At 40.5% G+C, this 27,265-nt stretch overlaps 1 protein-coding gene across 2 annotated transcripts in view; it reads right to left on the bottom strand.

Annotated features, from left to right (window-relative positions):
* Positions 1-27,265, bottom strand: part of zdhhc7 (zDHHC palmitoyltransferase 7) — an 80,951-nt gene that overhangs the window by 14,390 nt on the left and 39,296 nt on the right. For both annotated transcript variants that reach the window (XM_078210606.1, XM_078210607.1), the window contains 4 exons: positions 24,379-24,449; positions 22,599-22,920; positions 12,833-12,957; positions 2,024-2,120 (listed from right to left, as the gene is read on the bottom strand). In XM_078210606.1, coding sequence (XP_078066732.1) covers positions 2,024-2,120; positions 12,833-12,957; positions 22,599-22,904 — 528 coding nt within the window. In that variant the 5' untranslated portion in view covers positions 22,905-22,920; positions 24,379-24,449. The remainder of the gene's footprint in view (positions 1-2,023; positions 2,121-12,832; positions 12,958-22,598; positions 22,921-24,378; positions 24,450-27,265) is intronic.

The raw sequence follows: 27,265 nt of genomic DNA, 5'->3' as shown, positions 1-27,265 counted from the left end.
GCATGGCCAATGCACCTAACTAGTATGTCTTTCGGACTGAGAGAGGAAATCAGAGCACCCAGATGAAACCCACGTAGACATAGGGAGAACATGCAAACCCCACACAGACAGTGACCCAAGCTGGGAATTGAACCTGGGTCCCTGGCGCTGTGGGGTAGCAGTGCTAACCACTGTGTCATAGTGCTGCCCAATATAGCACGCTGACCATGATTGTGTTGAAGTAATCAAGTCTATACATAATGAAGGTTGATTAATTTCTGAAAAGCTCAGGAAAGAACAGGAAACTTTTGAAGAGATTGGCAAACTTTGGAGAGTTTCCCCATGACTATTCCCAAAATGAAAATTCAGGGCATTAACAGCAGAAATCTGAGAACAATATACATGCACATCCCATCATATTCAAGTTCCAAAGTTACTCAGCATTTAAGTCGCCTTTGAAGCTACCAATTTAGTGTTACTGAGCTGGCAAGGCGATATTCGTGACAGGATGGATTTTGCTGCAGTTAAAGCTTAAATTATAAATAATTGTAAATTGTTAAAATTTTGATAAATTACATACCCTGACCAAAAAACAAACATGAAGATGAATATAATTTGCCCTCTCCTCTGGTGAAAATGCCATTCTTTTCATGGAGTTTTCAAAATGTAAGAAAATGTGGATTTCTTTAAATCTTTTTAATTTTTTTAAACAGCATGATTTACTTTACAGTGAAATTCCAAATAGAGCCCCTATACCAGATGACACAGTGGTTAGCACTGCTGCCTCACAGTGCCAGGGAAACAGGTGCGATTCCTGGCTTGGGTCACTGTCTGCGCAGAGTCTGCACGTTCTCCTCGTGTCTGCATGGGTTTCCTCTGTATGCTCCTGCTTCCTCCCACAGTCCGAAAGACGTGCTGGTTAGGGTGCATTGGCCATGCTAAATTCTCCCTCAGTCTATCCGAACAGGTGCCAGAATGTGGCGAGTAGGGGATTTTCACAGTAACTTCATTGCAGTGTTAAAGTAACTATGATGTGGAGTTGCCAGCATTGGACTGGGGTAGGCACAGTAAGTAGTCTCACAACACCAGGTTAATGTCCAACAGGTTTATTTGGTAGCACAAGCTTTCGGAACGCTGCCCCTTCATCAGGTGAGTGATGAAGGAGCAGCGCTCCGAAAGCTCGTGCTACAAATAAACCTGTTGGACTTTAACCTGGTGTTGTGAGACTACTTACTGTGTATATGTAAGCCTACTTGGGACACTAATAAACAGGGAGGCAACTGTGGGGTTTAATGAAACATGATGAAACTGGACTCATCAATATTATTATTATGGCTAACATCTCAAATCCCATCTCCCACAGTAGGAAAAAATATTCTATGGATTGAAAGACATATTTTGACCAGTATCTTTTTCTATTTAAAAATAGTATTGCTATTGATTCATACAATGCAGGAAGGTGGAATTCCAAAGAGGATGAGGGACGGCTACATAACACAAAAGCTCAGAAATTTACAGCATCCTACCTGACAATGTAGCTCTTGTAGTCGGTTTTTCCTTTAGGCTGCTGCTTTGATTTAATCAGCATTGTGTTTTAAATTATGGTGTTCCACCTCAATCTCCCTAATTTGTAGTGAATTGTGTTTCAAACTGGTTATTTAACAGCTGCTCTTAGTTGAAAAGCACTCCACTTGGGTCTGCTTGCCAAGACTGTTTAAAAATGAACTACTGGATGAGGCCGACTCAATGGATAATCTCCAGTATCTCTTTACCTCAGTGACAGTGCACTGAAAATGTAAATACTGTGCTATCTAGAAACAGGATATACTAGAACAAAATGCTTTGTCACGCGTTGTGAAATCAATGCTATGTAACGGAAACATAACCTTGGTTACTTAGTTCCTTGTTTCACGCCATCAATAATATTGTGGCTTGATTTCAAAAGGCTAATTCGGGGGGGGGATTCTATATGTTAGTTCTGATTTGTTTGCTATGGTATAATTTTAATTGCCTGAAACTTGCAGTAAAACAGATATAAACTTACAGTAAAGAGTACAAAGAATTTTTGATTGTTCTCTCCAACACAGTTGTTCACCCAAGGACAATGGTGGTCCATCTTCCGGATGCATCTTTTACAAATACTGTTTCGGGAAGAAAGAATAAAATCTTTTGCATAATAAAAACAATTAGCCACGAAATGCTGCACTAATTTTCAAACAAACACACATTTATATTTAATCAAATGCCTCTATCATTTTTCGAAATACAGATAATCGTACGTTCAAGAATGTCTGGGACATTATAGTGTCATAGAGGTTTACAGGATGGAAACAGGCCCTTCGGCCCAACTTGTCCATGCCGCCCTTATTATCTTTTTTAAAACAACCCCTAAGCTAATCCCAATTGCCCGCATTTGGCCCATATCCCTCTATACCCATCGTACCCATGTAACTATCTATTATCTACCGCCACAGTTAAGATATTTTTAAATTTGTCCCGTATGGTGTTTAACAACTGTTGTAATTGATCCTGCACACACAATGGATGTTACTGAATGCGCGGATTTTCTTCATCTTGTGTCTCATCAGAAATAATTTAGTGCAGACCTTTGGAATGACAGTTCCAAAATTATAAATTTATTCCAATGGATTTCCCTGGACTGGCTAATTAGTGGCTAGAGGGAGGGCTCATGGTCCAATTAAGGGCAACACACAAGGTCCGGTGGGCCAAAGGAAAGCCCTCTAGCACAACTGCAGCCTGCCACTGCAGTGAAGAATTGTGGTAGACAATTAAACTAACTGGAGGGGCAGGCCCCACAAACATCCCCATTCTGAATGACAGGGGAGCCCAGTACACTAATGTGAAAGATAATAAAAGCAAAATATTGCAGATGCTGGAAATCTGAAATAAAAACATAAAATGGTAGATAAATTCAGCAGATCTTGCAGCATCTGTGGAGAGATCCTGCCCGACCTGCTGAGTTAGAATCATAGAATTCCTACAGTACAGAAGGAGGCCATTCGGCTCATTGAGTTTATACTGAATACAATCCCACCCAGGCCCTATTCCCGTAACCCTCGTTTACCCTGCTAATCCCCCTGACACTAGGGCCAATTTAGCATGGCCATCAACCTAACCCGCACATCTTTGGACCAGCATTTTCTGTTTGTTTGTGAAAGATGAGGCTGAAGCATTTTCAACCAATTTCAGTCAAAGGTGCTGAGTCAATAATCCATCTTGGATTCCTTCTGAGATTTTTAGCAACACAGATGCCAGTCTTCAGCCAATTTCATTCACTCCATTTATCAAGAAATGGCTGAACACATTTGATACAGCAAAGGCAATGGTCCCTGTCCACATCACAGCTGTATTAGTGAAGGCTTATGCTCCAGAACTAAGCATGTCCCCAGCCAAACCGTTCCAGTACAAGTACAACACTGGGATCAATCTGGTAATTGCCCAGGTATGTCCTGTCCAGAAAAAGCAGTAAAATCCAATCTGGCCAATGACCATCCACTAAGTACACTCTCAATTGTCAGCAAAGTCAACAGTGCACATTTGCTGCTGAGTTAGAATCATAGAATTCCTACAGTACAGGAGGAGGCCATTCGGCCCATTGAGTTTATACTGAATACAATCCCACCCAGGCCCTATTCCCGTAACCCTCGTTTACCCTGCTAATCCCCCTGACACTAGGGCCAATTTAGCATGGCCAATCAACCTAACCCACACATCTTTGGACCAGCATTTTCTGTTTGTTTGTGAAAGATGAGGCTGAAGCATTTTCAACCAATTTCAGTCAAAAGTGCTGAGTTAATAATCCATCTTGGGTTCCTTCTGAGATTTTCAGCAAAACAGTGTAAAAGGGTACTCACCAACGCACAGTTTGGGTTCTGGAAGAGACATGTAGCTCCAGACCTCATTGCAGCCTTGGGCCAGACATAGAGAAAAGATCTCACTTCAATAGGTGAGGTGCGAGTCACTGCGCTTGACATCAAGGAGCCCTAGCAACACTGAAGTCAATGGGAATCAAGAGGAAAGCTCTCCACTGGCTGGAGTCATGCCTAGCACAAGGGAAGGAGATTTTTGTTGTTGGAGATCAATCATCTTACCCTTGTGACATCCCTGCATAAGTTTCTCATGGTGGTGTCCAGGTTCAACCATCCTTGGATATGCCGGCATGACCTTCAGAAGGTCAGAAGTAGGAATGTTCTCTGATGATTGCATAATGTTCAGCACCATCCACAACTCATCAGATAATGAAGAGTCCATGCCTGCATGTAGTTCAACCGGGACAACATTCAGATCTGGTCTGATGAGTGGCAGGTAACATTCATGCCATGCAAGTGCTGGGCAGTGACCCTCTCCAGCAAGAGAGAATTCCCTTGATGTTCAAAAGAATCACCATTGCTGAATTGCCCATCACTTAATTGGAGAAGCCTTATAAATACTGTGGATCCTGGAGCAGGGCACAGGATGGGAATTCTGTGGCAGTTAAACTTAGCTCCTGATGTCGAATGCCTGTCCACCGTTTAAGAGGCACAAATCATGAGTATGATGGAATACTTTCAATTTTCCTGAATGAACAAATGAAGGAGTCTAAGACTCAAGAAGTTCAATATTATCCCAGACAAAGCAGCTTGTTTCATCGGCACTCCATCTGCCTTAAACATTCACTCCCTTCACCAGCGACGCACAATAGCAGCAGTGTGTACTATATGCAAGATGCATTGTAGCAACTTGATAAGGCTTCTTCGACAGCACCTTCCAAACCTACAGCCTCGATCAGCTACAAGAGCAAGGGGAACAGATGCACCAGAACTCCACCGCCTGCATGTTCCCCTCCAAGCCATGTACCATCCTGACTTGGAACTGCTGACTTGGGACTGCATCACCATTCCTCCACTGTCTCTGGGTCAAAATCCTGGAACTCCCTTCCGAACAGCACCGTGGGCATCCCTGTCACATGGACTGCAGTGATTCAAAACGATACCATTCCACCACCTTCCCCAAGAAGGGATGACAATAAATGCTGGCATTGCCAGCATCATTCATGGCCCACAAACAAATATTTTAAAAACCTACACTGCAAACACAGTGAGAGCACGCCAATGTTAGTTCCACATTGGCCAACAATGCTAAAAACCATACAAGATGGCCAAGAGATCAGCACCTGAATGCTCAGACTCCACATGAAGGACCAACAGCAATTTCTCTCATCAGGAACTGTTTAGCTTTGCCGCAAGAGACAATTATGATTGAGGGCAGGGGGCTTAACCCCCGTTTGAGAAAACTTTCCATTTTTTTGATAAAAAGTAAATGTATTTTAACAATTCATAAATGCAGTCCGGTTCAAGAATGAATTAATGTTAGCAACTTTTCAAAGTGCACTTCAGGCTTTTGTTCCCAGGAAATTTCAGGATGAAGAACTAACATTTGCCAGTGTTAAGTTTTTATAGGTGCATTCACAAATGATGAGATCATGCAGCTTATCTTTTCAATGAAGTGAACGGAATATTTTGGAGTCAGTTTTAGCTGATATTGGCTAGGATGTTGCAAAATTCATATAACTGGACCTATTAATTTTACCCATATTGTACAGGCGGATGTACAAATTGAACAAAAAATCAATAGCAAGAATTCCAAGATTTAACTATCAGAAGTCCTTGGACAAACTTAAAAAAAACTGCAAAAACAGCTTACTGAAGGTGTTTTTAAAAGTCTTTAACAAAATTATCTAGAGATGAAGAAAAACTAATTTTGATAACTGGCGAGCAATATAAGGGACTTGTCCAATTAACGGCATGAAGCAAAGGAATTTTCAACCTACTATCGTATTTGCTACTTGAGTCAAGTCAAAGATTAAATTTTTTTTTCCACTTGGTCATTTAATATGTTTATCCTGCACTTCTAATAATTGAGCTGCAGGGTAACTATTAATTTATCTTCTGGTGAAACGATCAGTGCTACTGATATTAAGCCAGCGGAAGGGAGCTGAATCATTATGAAAGAGCAACAAATTTAAATTTATCACAACCACTGTTACGACTCAGGCTTTCTCCTTGAAAATTGTGTTCACTTATGAAAGGGTAACTTCCATAAGAAAAGCAGACTGGGCTCCAATGAACAGAACCCTACACTTATGTACATTTGATGAATGACACAACATGCCACAGTCTCCCTATTAATTACTGTTTGATACACTGGACCTCACATGCAATGACCACTTCTTTGTTTGTTACAAAAGACTGCCAGACTGCTGTGCAATTAATGGCCGATTTATTTAAAGGATAGATAATTACACAGCAGATGCACAAATGGATAGAAAGCAATAAAGATCGAATCAGTCTCCAGGAGCTTAAAATGCATTTGAGGGAACAATTTCTTACTTCTTTCAGAAGAAACTGGCTTTCACAAACTTCCCAGTGTAATGGTTATATGTGGGTGAGGAAATATTCTTACCCACCATATGGAGCCTGAGTGTGAATACCAGTAACCGCAACGGAGAGAAAAATTAAAAATTGCACCTCAACAGGAAACTCAAGATTAGTAGCTATGGCCAGAAATAAACCTTTTATAAAATAGGTGCTACAACAGATAGTGTCTATTTCCCAACTGTAGATCAATGCACACTAACATTTCAAATAATGAGGCAGCCATGAAACCTGACCTAATTAGTTTCAAATTAGTGAGTGTCACTTACAAAGCATGCGAGATGCTTTTTTTTACTGAAATTATGGTCAAATCAAGATAACTTCACTTGATGGTAAAATCATTTTTATAAAGTAAGGATTGATGGTGAATTCACTAAGTACTGCCAAAATCAAGACTTTTGCATTGGCAGGTTTTCAAAAACTTAATGAAAAATCAATTTTTCCACGAGATCATTGAATGCAAAACAGTTTGATTAATGGAGAAAATCAACAGATAATGCATAATGTGCTTTAATTTTTGCTCCTGAAACATTGTCCTCTTTTGTATTCTTGGACCTGGAAGCACATTGATTCAAGTAGATTTGGCTCATCCAGGAGTTCTGTTAGGATAATTCTAACCAGAGGTAACTTAATACCTTAAAGTAGTATATTAGCATGGGCAGTGGATTGACTAACTGATAGAAGAGAGTTGGGATAAGAGGGACATTTTCAGGATGGTAACCTGTAACTAGTGGAGTGCCTTAGGGATTGTGTTGGGACCACAATTATTTATAATATATAATAATGACTTGGACAAGGTAAGTGAATGTACTATTGCCAAGTTTGCGGATGACACAACAATAGGCAGGAAGGCAAGTGGTGAGAATGAGACAAAGAGTCTTCACTGGGACATAGACAGGTTAGGTGAGTGGGCAAAATCTTGGCAGATGGAATATAACATATGCAAATGTAAAGTTATGCACTTTGGTAGGAAGAATAAAGGAGCGGAAATGATCTAAATGGAGAAAGACTGCAGAAAGCTGCAGCACAGAGGCACTTGGAGGTCTTCATGCATAAATCACAAAAAACTAGCTTGCAAGTTCAGCAGTTTATGAGGAAGGCAAATGGAATGTAGACCTTTATATCAAAGGGAATGGAGTATAAAAATAGGGAAGTCTTGCTAAAACTATACAAGACACTAGTTAGACCACACCTGGAATACTGTGAACAGTTTTGGCCCCTTTATTTAAGGAAATATATACTGACATTGGAGGCAATCCAGAGAAGGCTTACTAGTTGATTCCAGTATGGAGGGATTTTTTATGAAGAGACATTCGGTAGGCTGGGTCTGTATTCATTGGAGTTTAGAAGAAGAGGTGATCATACGGAGATAAAAAAAACATTCTCAGGGGGCTTGACAACATAGATATTGAGGCAGTTTTTCCCTTGTGGTAGAGTTTAGGTAAGAAGTCTCACAACACCAGGCTAAAGTCCAACAGGTTTATTTGGTAGCAAACGCCACTAGAGCTGCTCCTTCGTCAGGTGAGTGGGAGATCTGTTCACAAACAGGGCACATAAAGACACAAACTCAATTTACAGAATAATGGTTGGAATGCGAGTCTTTGCAGCTAATCAAGTCTTAAAGGTACAGACAATGTGAGCGGAGAGAGCATTAAGCACAGGTTAAAGAGTTGTGTATTGTCTCCAGACAGGACAGTTAGTGAGATTTTGCAAGTCCAGGCAAATCGTGGGGGTTACAGATAGTGTGATAAGAACCCAAGACCCCGGTTGAGGCCATCCTCATGTGTGCGGAACTTGGCTATCAGTCTCTGCTCAGCGACTCTGCATTGTCATGTGTCGTGAAGGCTGCCTTGGAGAAGGCTTACCCAAAGATCAGAGGCCAAATGCCTGTGACCGCTGAAGTGTTCCCCAACAGGAAGAGAACAGTCTTGCCTGGTGATTGTCGAGCGGTGTTCATTCATCCGTTGTCGTAGCATCTGCATGGTTTCCCCAATGTACCATGCCTCGGGACATCCTTTCCTGCAGCGTATCAGGTAGACAACGTTGGCCGAGTTGCAAGAGTATGTACCAAGTACCTGGTGGATGGTGTTCTCAAGGAGCAGCGCTCCGAAAGCTAGTAGCGTTTGCTACCACATAAACCTGTTGGACTTTAACCTGGTGTTGCGAGACTTCTTATTGTGTTTACCCCAGTCCAACGCCGGCATCTCCACATCATGACTACCGTAGAGTCTAGGACCAGAGGGCATAACCTCAGAGTAAGGGGTTATCCATTAAGACAGAGATGAGCAGGAATTTCTTCTCTCAGAGGGTAGCGAATCTGTGGAATTCTTTACTGCAGAGGGCTGTAGAGGCTGGATCGTTAAGTATGTTCAAGGTTGAGATAGATAGATTTTTAATCAGTAAGGGAATAAAGGGTTATTGAAATAAAGAGGGAAAGTGGAGTTGAGGAATAGCATATCAGATCAGCCATGATCTCATTGAATGGGCTGAACGGCCTGCTCCCACATCTTATGGTGCCATAACAAAAATTTGCTGTGTCCTGCTTCCTGTGTTTTGCTTCTCTGTAAGGGGATTGTGACATTTTCCATTTGCAGCACAATGTAAGTAGAAGTTGAAAATAAAATAACTGAAATAATAATTTTTTATTCCAAAAAGATTTGCATATTTCAAACCTATCATATTTAACGTCAATCAACATTTTGAAGATTTTCATATTGTAGGGGAACCCTTCATATAAAAAAATCAGTGAAAATGGCCACCAGGCTGTTAGGTTGTTGTTAAAACTAATTTACTATTGCCCTTTAGAGTTGCAAACCTGATACGCTTACCAGTTGAGTCAATATGCAACTCCAATTCCAATGTGGTTCACTCTTAACGGCTTTCTAAAGTCGTCTCGTAAGCCTGTTTCAACCAGTACAAACAAGAAATTCTACACAGACTGCAGTGATTTCCGATGCAGACTGCCATTTTCTCAGGGCACCTACCGATGGGCAGTAAATGTCAGCGTTACCATCTCAGTCCACATCCCAAGTAAAATACAACAAAAGCACTGAGCTGTTAAGACTTAACCAAACGGCACATTTCAAAAAGGCACTTCAACTCTTTATAAATAGACTTGAAACAATTTAAAAACATTTCCCAATTTAAAACAGCAACTGACATTTCACAATCACTGATCCCAATGACAAGCAAAAACAGAAGTTACTCGACTCTTAAATTATTGTTAGACTTGGTTTTGACACAAAACTGACGTTCAATAGACAAGATACGTGTTCTGAACTCAATTCAAAACCACAGTAGAACTCTATATGGAGAAACTGTACACAGTATATATTTTATAGGCAACTACGAAATGCAATCCAATGAAGCAGAATAAAGATAGAAGTGAAGCACTTCCGTTTTAAATTGGTGACTGGCTCCTAAAAATAATCTAGGTCACATACGAGACATATTCATGCCATTTAGAAAGTAATGTGAGTAATATTAGTCACAAGTGCTGGTTTCCCCCACCGACATCAACGTCAAACTGTAATCCACAGGAAATCCACAGTATGCTGTATTTTTCTTCCTCCATAGCAAATCTAATTATCATTTTGCTCCTTCACAAAAACGAATGCATCATTCCAAAATGCCATTTTGCTTGAGTCATTCTATTTGTATTGTAATGTGAAAGCATTCTTTACAGAGAGGAAGCACACACAGCAAATATGAAAATAAATAAATAATCTGCCTATATCTTACTGAAACCTCTGCAATAAATCTTTGTCAATGGTTCACAATCTTTGTTTCAGTAATCTCATAAAAACAAAATATACAGTTGCGATATCTTTTTTCTCAAATATTTTTTGGTTTGGTAATTAGTGATGCACCCACACTTTGATGTGTTTTGTCAAAACATGCCTTCTTCCCAAATATAATTCTTACTTGTCTACTAAACAATTTTGTCAGTTGTTAACTGTAACACTGATTTCCTGTGATCAGTATAAATTTTCAGTTGGACTTAGAATTTTATTATTTCCCAAGTCTTGAACCCTGATTGCTTTTTGTGCTATTATGTTGCACAGTCTCTCAAGATCAGAGCAAAAGAATCTAACAAGGTTTTAAATTTATTCTTTCACAGGATGTGGGCACCACTGGCGAGGCCAGCACCTATTGCCCACTCCTAACTGCCTTGAGAAGGTGCTGTCTTCTTGAACTTCTGCAGTCCATTTGGTATGAGTAAACCCACAGTGCTGTTAGGATTTTGACTCACCAACAGTGAAAAAACTGTGATATAATTACAAATCATGATGGTGTGTGGCTTGGAGCAGAATTTCCAGGTGCTGGTGTTCCCATATATCAGCTGCCTTTGTCCTCATTGGTGATATCGGTTGCGGGTTTGGAAGATGCTGTCGAAGGAGCCTTCATGAGTTGCTGCAGTACATCTAGCAACTGCTGCCAGTGTGCATCGACGGTGGAGGAAGTGGCTGTTGGATGAGGTACCAATTAAGTGGGCTGCTTTGTTCTGGATAATGTTGAGCTTCATGTCTGTTGGTGGAGCTGTACTCATCCAGGCAAGTGGGGAGTATTCCATTACACTCTTGACTTGTGCCTTGTAGATGGTGAACAAGATTTGGGTAATCAGGAGGTGAGTTACACGCCACAGAATTCCCAGCCTCTGACCTGCTCTTGTGGCCATGGTATTTATTTGGCTGGTCAATGGTAACCCAAAGGGAGATGGTTCGATTGCCTTTTGCTAGAGATGGTCATTGCCTGAGCCTTGTGTGGCATAAATGTTACTTGCATTTATCAGCCTAAGCCTGAATATTGTCCAGGTCTTCATGCATATGGACATAGGCTGCTTCAGTATCTGAGGAGTTGTGAATGGTGCTGAACATTGTGCAGTCATCAGTGAACATTCCCACTTCTGACCTTTTGATGGAGGGAAGGTCACTGATGAAGCAGCTGAAGATGGTTGGGCCTAAGACACAGCCCTGAGGAAATTCTGTGGCAATGTCCCAGGATTGAAGTGTTTGACCTCCAACAACCACAACCATCTTCCTTCCTTTGTGTTACGTATGACACTAACTAGTGGAGAGCTTTGCCACTGATTCCCAATGACATCAGTTTTGTTTGGGCTGCCTGATGCCAAACTTGGTCAAATGCTGCCCTGATGTCAAAGGCAGTCACTCACACCTCACCTCTGGTGTTCAGCTCTTTTGTCCATGTTTGGATCAAGGCTGTAATAAGGTCAGGAGCTCAGTGGCCCTGGCAGAACCCAAACTGAACATCAGTGAGCAAAATGTGCTTGATTGTGCTGTCAATGATAACTTCCAACACTTTGCGCATCACTTTCATGTTCTAAAATGTATTAAGGAAATCAACATTTGGAAAGAACAGCATGGAAAGTACTTTTACTATACAATACTATACAAAAGGAGACATGATCAAAAGATTTGTTAGGAACACTTAGCCAGTAGTTGCATTTTCACCTGAATGTCATAAACTGAATGGTGAAGTAACTTCGTATCTGTTGCAACTTCTAATGCTCAGATCTAACAAAAAAGTCAGAACTTAACCAGGGCTCAAGTTTTAATATGGCTGGATATTGCTTTGTTCGTCATATATTTATTTCATCAAAAGGTCTTAGGACTTCTTTTCGATGAATGCGTGCTATGAGATTCCCCAGTCAATGCACCATCTGCAGCTACAAGGCAATGTTGCTCTCTAATTAACCGAGAAGATATTCACAAGAGTTAATCTGAGCAAATCGCCTTCCAGTTCTTTCCCTCTTTTCCTAGAAAAAATTCCACTCATCGCCTGATCACAGACAACCACATGAAGAGCAGCTGACATATCTATGTAATGTATGGTCTGAATATTTTTCCTTCAAATAGATGTGCAATCATTCCCTGATGACAATACAGCAGATTAAATGGTTCATTATAAATCAACTGAACAAAGCTGTCTTGCTTCACATTATTTGAATACTTTTGAGGCACTGAGATTTGTAATTTACTTTGTTATCTTTTCACTTCAAGCAACAGTAAACAATGGATTCTCGTCTAAGTTCATTTCTACTGTACGAACATGACAGTAATGGTTGATAGCAACCAGCAATAATCTTCAACAAATAAATATAATGGAATTGCCGCATTACGATACGTCTCACTTGCTGTAAAAAATTGTTTTTACTTTTGATTGCAACACTTAATCAGAAAAATAAAACTTGTCTCAGAATTGCTGAAGGCAACTGATAGCTAATTAAACATGATACAAAATTTGTAATGGTTCAAGAGTTATTAAACTGTTTGTCAATAATACTACAATCCTACAGAGATTTCTACTGAAGGTCAAGAAGCCATTATAAATGGAATGAGTAGCACATTAGTGAAAACTGCATTGAAAGCTATGTTTTTAAAGCGTAGAATATACAATACCTGCAATGGTGAGCTCGCTCTGGCTTAATACTGCAACATTTTGGGCACTTATAGATCACCTCCCCCGGTTTCAGCTGCAGACTCTCCATATACTCTTTTGTGGCATTGCCTTTAGGCACTGCACCCTGTGGAAAGAAACCATTAAAACCAGTTAACACCAGGAATAGAACAAAGAAAAGTACATCACAGGAACAGGCCCTTCGGCCCACCAAGCCTGCATCGATCACGTTGTCCTATCCAGACCAACCGCCTGTATCCCTCTATATCCCACCAGTTCATTGGTCTATCCAGATAAGTCTTAAATGTCGTTAATGTGTCTGCCTCAACCACCTCATTTGGCAGTACATTCCAGGCCCCTACCAGCTTCTAAGAACAAAGAACAAAGATTTGCTGTGTGTAACAACCTTCCCCTCCACATCTCTACTGAACCTTTCCCCCCTTACCTTGAACTTCTGCTCCCTTGTAACTGTCATTTCACCTTATCTATGCCCCTCATAATTTTATAAACTTTTATCAGGTCGCCCCCTCAGCCTCCGCCTTCCCAGGGAGAACAATCCCAATTTTTTCAAATCTCTCCTTATAGCAACATCCTAGCAAACTTATTCTGTTCTCCCTCCAAAGCTTCCACGTCCTTCTGGGAGTGTGGCCACCAGAATTGAACACGGTATTTCAAATGTGGCCTAACCAATGTTTCATATAACTGTAACATAATTTGCCAGCTTGTATACTCGATGCCCTGGCTGATGAAGGCATGATGTGGAGATGCCGGCGTTGGACTGGGGTAAACATAGTAAGAAGTACTGATGAAGGCAAGCATGCCATATGCTTTCTTCACTACTTTGTCCACCTGTGCTGCCACTTTTAAGGATCTGTGGACCTGTACTTCCAGATCTCTTCGTGTGTCTATGCTTCTGATGGTTCTGCCATTCATTTTATAGCTCCCACCTGAATTGGACCTACCAAAATGCATCAACTCGCATTTGTCCGGATTAAATTCCATCTGCCATTTCTCCACCCAATTTTCCAGCCTATCTATCTCCTGCTGTAATGTAACTCTGTTAATCTTCATTTAAAAGAAATGCTCGAACTCTATATTCTTAAGCCTTGATCACAGAATTTCATTTATTTTTTAATAATTTAAAATCAAGAAAGGCTCAGATGGAGTAGATAAAGAGAAACTGTTTCCAATTGTTTAAGGATAGATCACAGGTTTGAGGTGATTGGCAATTTGTGAGAAAAAGAAAATTACACAAAGCGTTTAGCATGTGAGAGCACTGCCTGATCGGGTGTGGATACAGATTCATTAGCAGCCTTCAAAAAGGGGACTGAATAAATGCTTGAAATGCTCGAATAAACACTTGAATGGGTATGGGGAAATGATGGGGAAGTGGGATTAACTGATTGTTCTTTGAAAGAGCTGCCACAGAATCAGGAGCCAAATGGCCTCCTTTTCTACTATACTAATTTATGACTTGAATTGACATTTAAACATCCTGAGCACTGGGAAATATTTCTCAGGTTTACTCTAAGCTTGTAGCATCAACCAATTTAAGCACAATTGTGCATCTTATCGCCGTCTATCAACGGGGTACACTTAACTGTAATTATAGGTAACAAAATAGGTTTTTCCTCTCCAACTATTTGTAAAAAATAGCCATGTATAATTACATATGTAACATAAAAGCCAGCCTTCAGGCCATCACGTTTGTGCTATTTCTTTGTTACAGCAATCTAAAACTAACCCTGCTCTCTCCTCATAACCTGTTTCTTGTTCTGCTTCAAACAGTTACTGAATTTTCCCTTAAAATTCCAATGGTTGCTGTTCCAACTACAGTCTGCTTAAGGATTCCATGTTTCTACATCCCTCCCTGTAAAAAAATAAGAATTCTCCTAACATCTTTAGCAACAGCTTTAAATAAATGACTCCCTGACCAGAGGAAATAGTTATTTCCCATCAGAATCTTTTAACTTGTAAAATGTCCATTAAATGTTATCTTAACCTTCTCAAATCCAGAAGAAACAGTTCTAGTATTTCAAATTTCTATTAAAAATTAGTTTCCAAACTAATTTAGTTTGCAAATACAAGTTTTTGTTGTTGCTCTGAAAACGTATTGCTTCACACTTATTCAGTATGAGCAATATCCATTTACCCAACTCTTATCACTCATCCAAGTCTCTATTTATATTGAGGCAACACTTATTCCATATTCTTCAATTTTTTCTAACATGCCTCTTGTGAGACACCTTATGAATAGCTATTATCACATGAGTGTCATTTTCTACTTAATTGCTATGGTCTGAGTTAAGCAATGTATTTTTTCCTTCAAACATCGTCCAGTCATAAATGTCTTCTTGAATGATTTTTGGCTTTTCAGCTCGTCCTTTCATTATAGATAGTCGGTGTGGTGTCAAAATTGTTCAGATATATTTGCTGTGACATCCATGGTAGATATTCTGCGCTATTGCAATTTTGTGACCGCTCCCTCTCCATAAATCAAATAAATTGCTCCCTCTTAACACAGAAGGAATTGTGATTTATTAATTCCAGATTCCTGAAGACAGTGTCGATTGAGGAGGAACCTAAATCTAAGATACGGAGCTTTGTGCATGTTTGACTGCTCCATGACTAATCTACTAAAATCTAATTCTTAAGTGATACTGTACTGTATTTAAAAGAACTGACATAACAAGGTAGCCAGTTACAAGTATTTAAACAAGTTTTTCCTTCCTTGGGTCAAGAGAAATGTGCAAACAAAAAGCTAAGCCCATGGTCTTTATCTCAAAATACTGTTTATATGCCTGCAATTTACTTTATTTATGGTAAAATCAATTACTATTTTCTATTTAATTTTATTTGAAAGGAATACTGCCATCAATGTTCTCTGCAGTGATCAGGCAATAGTCACTAAGATCCAGTGATTAACTAGTGACATGTTATATATTAACTCAATCCTCCAGCTGCAGTTCAATGCATACTATGCCAAGTGAAATATGTTGAGGCGCTGATCTGAATTAATTTTGTGCAAGATGATCGATGAGGGCAAATAGAAAAATATATCTGGGGAGAAAATAAGTAAAAGATGCTGACAACAGACAGCAGAATATGATTTTCAGTCATTTTTGATAATCGCTGCAGCATATTTTGAGAATGCAGCATGAATGGGAGCAAAGGGGAAAATGTTTCCCATTTTTCAGTGTGTTTCTCTCTCTCTCAAAAAGCTTTTTCCTCTCTTCATTCTGGATCAGTCAGCACTTGCTTTGCTTTCAAGTGATCTTTGCAGATTAACATTTATTAAAGGGTGCCATCTTACCAGACGTTCTCGCCATGCTCCCACTGTAGCGAGGTCGGAGAATTTGATGCCCAGCCAAATCCCTGTTCACTGCAGCAGGATGGGAAAATCCCGCTGGCAAGAATGGCCATAACATTCTGGCCTTAGAGCCATACAACTCAGAAAAGGTCCTTCGGCCCATCGAGTCTGCACTGACAATAACTACCACTCCAGGCGCACTGATCTCATTTTCCTACACTTGTCCCATATTCTTGAATGTAATGATATTTCAAGTTCTCCTCCTTTTTTCTCCCCCTCCTCCTGTTCCTATATACAGGTACACTGTCTCAATCTGGCTATCCGAAAACCAGGGTTGTCTGAAAACCAGGCATTTTAATATGTTGCCATGCATCAACTGAATTGTTATTAAACAAATAAAGTAACTTACTGGGACAATTTGGCTGCATTGGCACACTAGAGTAGTTACCAACTTACCCACACATGCTTTGAGTGGTCCAAGCCATCCTCAACCCACCCGACCTTGTTTTGCCTGATCTGTCTGATCTGATCCAACCCAAACTGCCTGATCCACACAGAAATGCCCAACCAGGCCCCAATGGCTAATAAAACAGATAAATCTTGGCAGTGGTACTGTACAAGGCTATAAAATATTATTTTTTAGAAAGTTTAATTAAATTTAAAAATAAAAACTTGATGTCATGGCTTCCCATTAGTTGAGTTAAGGTTTTCTTTCTCCAAAAGCCAGCAAGATCTGAAATATGGTATGAACATGGACCCAAGGTTGCGGGTTCTGAGACATGGTAGCCATACAAGTTTATATTAATGCGTTACAATAAATATTGGTCAAGTGTTCTGAGACAGCAAGCATATAACATTTAAGATAACACAATTCCTAGATCTCATAGATCTGAATTTAACTTACTTAAGTTCCAATATATCAATATTTGTGACTGGGTATCAAAATATTCTTAAACGCACCTAAAACTTCACTCTTGTGCATAAATTACTCAGCTTAGATCTTAAAAGCTCATTTGTTAGAATCATTAATCATCGTAGAATCCCGACAGTGCAGAAGAGGCCATTTGGCCCATCGTGTCTGCACCAACTCTCTGACAGAGTATCTTACCAGACCCTCTCACCCGCCGTTTCCCTGTACATTTACCATAGCTAATCCACCTAACCTTCAAACATTTGGACTGTGGGAGGAAACTGGATCACCCGGAGGAAACCCACTCAGACATGGGGAGCACATGCAAACTCCACACAGGCAGTCACTCAAGACTGGAATTGAACCCATGTCCCTGGAGCTGTGAAACAGCAGTGCTAAACACTGTGACACTGTGCCGCCCAAAAGAGCATCCCAGCCAGTCCTTCCCCTCTGCCCTATACCCCGAGCATTTGCCACTGCTAATCCAACTAACCTACACATCTTGGGCACTAAGGGGAAATTTAGCAAGGCCAATCCACCTAACCTGCACATCTTTCAACTGTGGGAGGAAACTGGAGCACCCAGAGGAAACCCACGCAACACGGAGAGAGAACATACAAACTCCACACAGACAGTCACCCAAGGTCCTTGATGCTGTGAGACAGCAGTGCTAACTACTGAGCCAACATGCTGCCTTATCACATAAAAAATTTCCAACGTAAAATTGACGTTCAGGACTGCTGCTTAAATAGGTTCATACAAGTGAATTTATTAGTGGAAAATAATGTAGCACAGTTAAAGACTGAATAAGCCATTAAAACATTGGCCTGGAACCAAACCACTTAGCTGAAAAATGATTTCCCATGTCCACTAAATGGTTGTAAACATAGATAATTCAAACAGAGAAATGAATAGCTTTAAATACACAGGAACATGAGTCAAATCAGTCATAATGACATATCAGCCAACAAAATAAAACATTTGGTCACCAAAGCTCGTCATCATGGTGTTCTCCGAGGGGTCGATTCCTCCATTTGGAAGAAAATCGGAGAATGTTACCCTTGGTACAAGTCAAATAATACTGGAAACAGCTGAAAACTACTGGTCTTCAATTGCACTACATTTCTTTCTTTCATACTGCACTGAAACACCCACATAATATCCCGAACACAGACACTATTTTTCTTCTGAAAGTGTTATCAACACAAAATTTATAAGATAGATATCTTCAGTACTGTCTTTCTAATTTAAAGTTAAAAAGGGGGCATAAGATGGGAACAGAAACTGTCAGGGAAAGGCATTAATGAAAAGTGGAACTTTTTCAAGGAACAAATACTGGGTGTCCTTGATAGGTATGTCCCTGTCAGGCAGGGAGGAAATGGCCGAGTGAGGGAACCAAAGAGGTGGAATGTCTTGTGAAAAGGAAGAGGGAAGCTTATGTAGGGATGAGGAAACAAGGTTCAGATGGCTCGATTGAAGGTTACAAGTTAGCAAGGAATGAGCTGAAAAAGGGGCTTAGGAGAGCTAGGAGGGGACATGAGAAGTCCTTGGCGGGTCGGATCAAGGAAAACCCCAAGGCTTTTTACTCTTATGTGAGGAATAAAAGAATGACCAGGGTGAGGTTAGGGCTGGTCAAGGACAGTAGTGGGAACTTGTGTATGGAGTCAGTAGAGATAGGCGAGGTGATGAATGAATACTTTTCTTCAGTGTTCACCAAGGAGAGGGGCCATGTTTTTGAGGAAGAGAAGGTGTTACAGGCTAATAGGCTGGAGCAAATAGTTGTTCGGAGGGAGGATGTACTGGCAGTTTTGAATAAACTGAAGGTCGATAAGTCCCCTGGGCCTGATGAAATATATCCTAGGATTCTTTGGGAGGCAAGGGAAGAGATTGCAGAGCCTTTGGCTTTGATCTTTCGGTCCTCACTGTCCATGGGGATGGTGCCAGAGGACTGGAGAGTGGCGAATGTCGTTCCTCTGTTTAAGAAAGGGAATAGAAATGACCCTGGTAATTATAGACCGGTTAGTCTTACTTCGGTGGTTGGTAAATTGATGGAAAAGGTCCTTAGGGATGGGATTAACGACCATTTAGAAAGATGCGGATTAATCCGGGATAGTCAGCATGGATTCGTGATGGGCAAGTCGTGCCTCACAAATTTGATAGAATTTTTTGAGGAGGTAACTAAGTGTGTTGATGAAGGTAGGGCAGTTGATGTCATATACATGGATTTTAGTAAGGCGTTTCATAAGGTCCCCCATGGTCGGCTTATGATGAAAGTAAGGAGGTGTGGGATAGAGGGAAAGTTGGCCAATTGGATAGGTAACTGGCTGTCTGATCGAAGACAGAGGGTGGTGGTGGATGGAAAATTTTCGGACTGGAGGCAGGTTGCTAGCGGAGTGCCACAGGGATCAGTGCTTGGTCCTCTGCTCTTTGTGATTTTTATTAATGACTTAGAGGAGGGGGCTGAAGGGTGGATCAGTAAATTTGCTGATGACACCAAGATTGGTGGAGTAGTGGATGAGGTGGAGGGCTGTTGTAGGCTGCAAAGAGACATAGATAGGATGCAAAGCTGGGCTGAAAAGTGGCAGATGGAGTTTAACCCTGATAAATGTGAGGTGATTCATTTTGGTAGGACTAATTTAAATGTGGATTACAGGGTCAAAGGTAGGGTTCTGAAGACTGTGGAGGAACAGAGAGATCTTGGGGTCCATATCCACAGATCTCTAAAGGTTGCCACTCAAGTGGATAGAGCTGTGAAGAAGGCCTATAGTGTGTTAGCTTTTATTAACAGGGGTTTGGAGTTTAAGAGCCGTGGGGTTATGCTGCAACTGTACAGGACCTTGGTGAGACCACATTTGGAATAATGTGTGCAGTTCTGGTCACCTCACTATAAGAAGGATGTGGAAGCGCTGGAAAGAGTGCAGAGGAGATTTACCAGGATGCTGCCTGGTTTGGAGGGTAGGTCTTATGAGGAAAGGTTGAGGGAGCTAGGGCTGTTCTCTCTGGAGCGGAGGAGGCTGAGGGGAGACTTAATAGAGGTTTATAAAATGATGAAGGGGATAGATAGAGTGAACGTTCAAAGACTATTTCCTCGGGTGGATGGAGCTATTACAAGGGGGCATAACTATAGGGTTCATGGTGGGAGATATAGGAAGGATATCAGAGGTAGGTTCTTTACGCAGTGAGTGGTTGGGGTGTGGAATGGACTGCCTGCAGTGATAGTGGAGTCAGACACTTTAGGAACATTTAAGCGGTTATTGGATAGGCACATGGAGCACACTAGGATGATAGGGAGTGGGATAGCTTGATCTTGGTTTCAGATAAAGCTCGGCACAACATCGTGGGCCGAAGGGCCTGTTCTGTGCTGTACTGTTCTATGTTCTATGACTACTACTCGAATTCTGCCCAACAACAAGCCTGGTGGCTTAGTTGCCAAAGTTTAATGGGGGGGGGGGGGGGAAAGTACATTGATTTACTGAGAAGAAGATGCAGGATATTCACACCAATGGCAGTAAAAAGGGCAATCAATGTGAACATCTCTGCAGACTCTGGGCAGGCTCCCTCAAAGTCTCTCAGGGAGGTGTTAGGAATTTCAGGCTGTGTAAGCGATTATACTTTAAACTGTCTATTTAATTCCATGATTGAATTCTCCCATTCCATTCTGAGGATAGATAATTAGCATTCATATCTGGAAACAAGATCCATGTGATTCACATTGCCATGGAGATGTGCTTTGAGAGGGCAAGAGTCCAAAGCAAGCCATTGCAGTATTGGGTTACAGACCATCCCAAGATATCCCTGACACTCATATACACAAGACAGTTTGCACAAACCTAAGAGAGAAAGAAAGAGAGCAGGAGGTATAGGCAGCCAAGTCCTGTATCTGAGGCAGAGAAAACACTGACCCTATTGTTCAGCACACAGAATGCAGATGGGTGATTGCACTCAGACTGAAGAGACCAATTTGCGAAGAATTAAAGGATGATGGCAATATTGCCTAGATTGGGCTCGAGTGAAGGAATTTCCAGTATAATTCTCACAGTGCAAGTCAGTCCTGGGATTAGAAGTTACCCAGTTGCAAAAGGAAGCAGGCCATCAGGAACAGAGAATCAGATTGGTTCTGGAAGAGTACAGTATCCACAAAGGACAGAGTCAAGAATAACCATGGCATGAGACTGTCAGTCCTGTCAAAAGTCAGATGGGGGGAGTTTTTCTGTAGTTTAAAAAATAAGGTGTCTTTAAAAAGGTGGTTAGTTAATTTTGCTTTCGGTATTAAAACCAGAAAATGTTGTGTCATCCTTTCCAAACTGGAAATTTAAATGTCATTTAAAAAGTTATGGGTTTCTATGGGTATCATTACAAATTATTATTTGGAAAAAAACTATATTAAGATTAAGGAATCTAAATCCACATCAGAACAATAGCAGCCTGATTATGCTTGTGCTGACTTGGCAATCTACAAAGCAAAAGAACTGATCTCGAACTGCTTTACCAAAATGTTTAACCTACATAGCAGTGGTTCCCAAAGGGTGCGGCACGCCACAGTGGTGCGGCAAGAGAGGATGGCAAGTGTGGCGGGAAGATTCAAGGACAATCAAAGAAACATTTAAACATGGTTTAAACAAGCATTGTTTTATACTTTCTGGATGTCCCATAATCATATTATAAAGTAGTTGTGTTCTATGTTACGAATCAAGCACTGCTCGGAGTTGTTTTGTTTTGTTTTTGAATGTATTTCTTATCAATAATAAATTCGGTGCGGCGCGAGCAAATTTTTATTCCAAAAGTGCGGCCCAGTGAAAAAAGTTTGGGAACCACTGCTATATAGTATGAATAAATACTGAACCAATGCTCATACATTCACAACTGTGTTGCTATGAGGTCTCTCCAACCATGTATGTATCATTTCTCCGAATATATGTTCTAAACATGTATATATGCTGTGGATTAAAAAATATCAGCCTGGATTCTCCAATCTCGTTCACCCTACCATTGCTGCCAGCGAGAACAGAGAATTTGACGCTCAGCCAATAGTCCATTCACTGGAGCTGGACTGGAGAATCCCAGCCACAGGCGAGGTCGGAGAATTCCAGTCGTCATCTGATTTAAAGCAATTTCACTGAACATAAATAACTGTTGAAAGTAAACTTAGAATAATCAAACATTAACTATAATTATCTGCCAAGTTAAGGTAAAAGATAAAAAATCTTCAGCAGAAATAAGTAAAATAATTTGTTTTAACAATCATTTTCCCCAACTCCTTATGAATTACCCTTTGAGGTATGGTTCTTCAAGGAGACATGCCTGACCCTTACTTCATATTACATATACAAATATATTAACTGCAGGGCGGCTGGATGGCAATAAGCAACAGAGTTACTTATTTAGTCCCCATTATTGCCGAAGCTAATATCAATGAACTTGACTTACATCAGGATCAACCGTCTCAACCTGTCCAAATGTACTACCGATGGGTTTTGAACGCAGCAGTACATATCGATGTTTCAACTGAGTTTATTTGATGCTAAACATAAAATACATTTTTACTTACTGGGTCTGTCAACATTGTTCTCATATGGGATGAAAGAGCCAGTACTGCCAGACTGTTAAATATAATGCCGTTTATCAGTGAGTACCAGTAGTCTTTGGATGGCAACAGCATTACAAAAGTCACAACGAAGTCTGCGTATAAAACCAGTAGCCAAGTTATGACAGCGCAGACCATTCCACATCCATCACGAATAAACCAGATCCGATCCACCACTTCCACATTGGCAGACGAGCACTCAAAGTCATCTTCGGAGCTCAGCAGAGGATGATGGTCAACATCCCGGAATCGGTGCCCTGATGACTGCATGATCCGTCAGTCTCATCTATCAAGAAAGAGCCACGTTTGTGCACAAAAACCACAAGAGCAGAGTAAATAGCAGCCTTATTCCTTGATATGCTTCTAGACAGCTACATTATTTGGCACTTTTGTATTTAAAAAGGTATGGGCGAGATTAAGTTACAGTTTTTTAAAATTATTGATCTCTACTCATTAAACTATAATTCAAGGAAATAAGATCATACAGCGTGCTTCAAATAAAATTGTAATATTTATTCTTAATAAACGCGCAACATTTTTCTTTCTCACACCAATCTTTTTATGTAATCAACTCCTTTGTGCTATGCACATATGTTTGTCACAGAACAAGACACTTGAAAGCATATCTAACAGATGCACATCCAATAATTAAGAAATGTTGCCCCTTCACATTTACAGAAACTAAAATAATTTGTAGATCAACAAAGTATCAGAGTACTCACAACAATATCATTCTGAGAAAGCAGCGTAAACATATGTACTAGAATGGAGCAATTATTTAAATCTTTCTGGATGAAATGAACAGTGCTTACAATGGCAGAATGCAAAATCCTCTTTGGGCGTGCTTTAGTAATCAAGCGCACGAGGACTCCGATTTTTGACAGGAGGTGGTGAGAGAAGGGAGAAAAGGAACATTTGCAAACAACTCTGAATAAACTCCATCCCTTCACCAAAAGGAAATATAGATATATACCTACATCACCTCGCGGAAGAAAGAGATTTACACCCTCTTGTTAATAAAATTGGGAACTCAACCCTCCAACCATTTCTCACATCCAAGACCAGCAAATAGTAAAACATATGCATGAAAAAAGTGGCACAGATCTACATTTACATATAGAGAAGGGCAAACTATTTTTACATATATGTGGTGTCCTCTCATAAAAGCTGCATCCTACTGATACCTGATGTACCAAATATTTAAGAAAAAGGTAAGCTAAAATTCTGCCTATATTGTAAGCCAATTATTTGATTTATGTGAGTTGAAAAATTACAAAGGTAAAGCCATTTTAACTCATAGAAATCATTGAAGAATGATTTATATGAGTTAAAATGGCTTTACCTTTGCGTACCATCAGTATGTCAATTTGATACCCCTCTGTTTAAAATAAATACATTTTATTTTCTCCAAGTTTTTGCTCCCATTCTTAGTATGAAGCACACCTATGGCAAGCACAACATACATCAGGTTTACCATGGTGCTGTCACAACTGCGTCCTCCCAGTATCTTGTAGATCCATGCATTTCTAATATATCCCAAACTAAGTTTAAGCACAGCCTATGAAAACAAAAGGTCCAATCTATTGCTAAATTACTTTGTATTGCAGGCTTACACTAGAAATAAATCTGTGCAAGCTAATTTCATTCACCAACTTTATAGTTGTCAAAAAATAGTACACAAATATAGCATTTTGATAACTTTCAGGACTATTCAGCAAATAAACTCATTAAGAATAATTCTTACCTAAATGCTTCAAGTTTTTCCATGAAGTTGTTCCCAAATCAAAATTGCTTTTCTGAATTATTCTTAAAGACCTGCAGAGAACATAGATCAGAATTCTCACTCACTGTCAATGATGAAACATTTATTCTTCATGGCCGATTAAAACAGATACTTTTTTTTTGCTTTATTCTTTCATGAGAGACAGGTGTTACTGGCAAGGCCAGCATTTGTTGCCCATCCCCAATTGACCTTGAACTGAGTGGCTTGCCAGTCTATTTCAGCAGGCAATTAATAGTCAACCATACTGCTAAGGATTGGAGTCAGACATGTGTAGGCCAGACCAGGTAGGAATGGCAGATTTCCTTCCCTAAAGGACACCAGTGAACCAGAAGGGTATTGACAACAATTGATGATAGCTTCATGGTCACCATTACTGAGACTACCTTTTTTCACAGTTACATGAAATGATGGATCCTATTCATAGCATGAATATCTCCTTCATTTATACTCTGCATCCAGCTCATATTTATCCTTTCTTAATGCTATAACCAAGATTAGGATCTTGGGTCATTGGCTGAGGACATTCGAAAATATGAAACAGGAACAGAACTAGGCCATTTGGCCCCTTGAGCCTGCTCCACCATTCAATAAGATCATGGTTCAGCTGTTCGTGTTTTGAATTCCACATTCTCATTTACCAAAGAAGCTATCTACTTCTGCCTTGAAAATATTCAACGACCCCGCTTCCACCGCCTTCTGAGGCAGAGAGTTCCAAAGACATACAACCCCCAGAGAAAATAAATTCTCCTCATCTCGTCGTGTAAGAGCGACCTCTAATTTTAAAACAGTGCCTCCGAGTTCTGAACTCACTCACAAGAAGAAACACCTTTTCCACGTCCACCTTGTCAAGACATACAAACATATGAATTAGGATCACAAGTAAGCCACTTGGCCCCTCAAGCCTACTCCGCCATTCAATAAGATCATACCTGATCTGTTTGTAACATCAACTCCACATTCCTGCCTACCGATAACCTTTCACCCCCTTGTTAATCAAGACTCTATCTCGAACACAGAATGGTGGAAAAACTCAGCAGGTCTGCCAGATAGATGCTGCCATACCTGTTGAGTTTTTCCAGCATCCACTGTTCTGGTTTCAGATCATCATTTTGCTTATTTAAGAAGCTATCTAGCTGTGCCTTAAAAATATTCAAAAACTTTGCTTCCACTGGCTTTTGAGGAAGATAATTCCAAAGACTCACGACCCTCTGAGAAATAAATTTCTTCTCTCATCACCGTCTTAAATGGGCGACACTTATTTTTAAAGTGACCCTTGTTCTAGATTCTCTGACAAGAGAAAACATTCTCTCCACAGCCACCTGGTCAATATCCCTCAGGATCTTAAAGGTTTTGATCAAGTTGTCTCTATTCTTCTAAACTCTACTAGATACAAACCTAATCACTCCAACCTTTCCTCTTAAGACAGCACACCCATTCCAGGAATTAGTCCAGTAAACCTTCGCTGAACTGCTTCTAAGGTATTCACATCTTCCTCTAAATAAGGAGACCAATGCCATACACATTCAGGATCTTATATACTTCATTCAAGTTACCCCTCAGTCTCTAAACTCTACTGAAAATAAGCCCAGCCTGTCCAACCTATCCTCATAAGACAACCCGCTCATTCCAGATATCAATGTAATAAACCTCCTCTGAACTACCTCCAACACATTTACATCCTTATGTCTTCTTATGATTTCTAATGTCTGTTAACAGCATCTTTGCATTTGATCAGACAGGTATCTGAAGAACTGCCCCTTAGCCAAATAATAATGCTCTGTAGGACATTATTTAAAAAAAATATTATAAATTACTAAAATAAACATGGGGGTGAATTTTACAGGGGGCTATTTTTCACCCCTCCTCCCCACCACACCTCCAAACACAGTTGAAAAGTCAAATTCCAAGGTAAGGATAACAAGGACAGGTGGAAAAGATTCCATCTGACCGTTAGTTCTGTTTCTCTCACCACAGACACTGCTTGACCTGACGAGGCCAAGTGTTTCAATGTTTTTCCTCATGTTTGATGCCCAAAGCTGAACACAGTACTCCAGCCAGAGTCTAAGCAAGGATCTATACAACTTGACAGCAGAATGTCAGCAAAGCAGCCCCATCTGCTGCTGCTTCTCGTCGGCAATTAAGAGCCTGCACACAAAACAGATTTCCAAGATAATTTTACAATGTATTTATTTTCAGCTGACAAACTATTTAGGATCCCTACAGTGCAGGAGGCCATTTGGCCCATCAAGTCTGCACCGACAACAATCCCACCCATGCCCTATCCCCGTAAACCCACATATTTACCCCGTTAATCCCTCTAACCTACACATCCCATACACTAAGGGGCAATTAAGCATGGGCAATGCACCTAACCTGCACATCTTTAGACTGTGGAAGGAAACCGGATCACCCGGAGGAAACCCATGCAGATACAGGGAGGACGTGCAAACTCCACACAGACAGTGACCCAAGCCGGGAATCGAACCGAGGTCTCTGGAGCTGTGAGGCAGCAGTGCTAACCACTGTGCCACCCACATTTGTTGTCACTGGTTAGAGTTCACTCTCCAACAGATAAAACTAGCGCTCCAAATGCTGCCAACAAGAGTTAACTGCCCCACGGGTTGGATTTGTTTTTTGAAAGGGCTGGAAAGCAAACCTATAAGAGAAACATAGGAAAGGTTCTTGGTCTGCATTATTATGTTGCCATCTGATTTAATCAATTAGGTTATATAGGGTATGGACATACTAAAACTAATAATTATACAATAATAGTGATACTATTTCAACAAAAGCTTGAGAAACTAGTCTTGTCAGCACTCGTCTTGAGGGCGCTATGAGTGCCTTTAGA

The sequence above is a fragment of the Mustelus asterias genome, chromosome 4, assembly GCF_964213995.1.
Source record: "Mustelus asterias chromosome 4, sMusAst1.hap1.1, whole genome shotgun sequence".
Classification (NCBI taxonomy): domain Eukaryota; kingdom Metazoa; phylum Chordata; class Chondrichthyes; order Carcharhiniformes; family Triakidae; genus Mustelus; species Mustelus asterias.
This window is presented reverse-complemented; position numbering and strand designations above follow the sequence as displayed.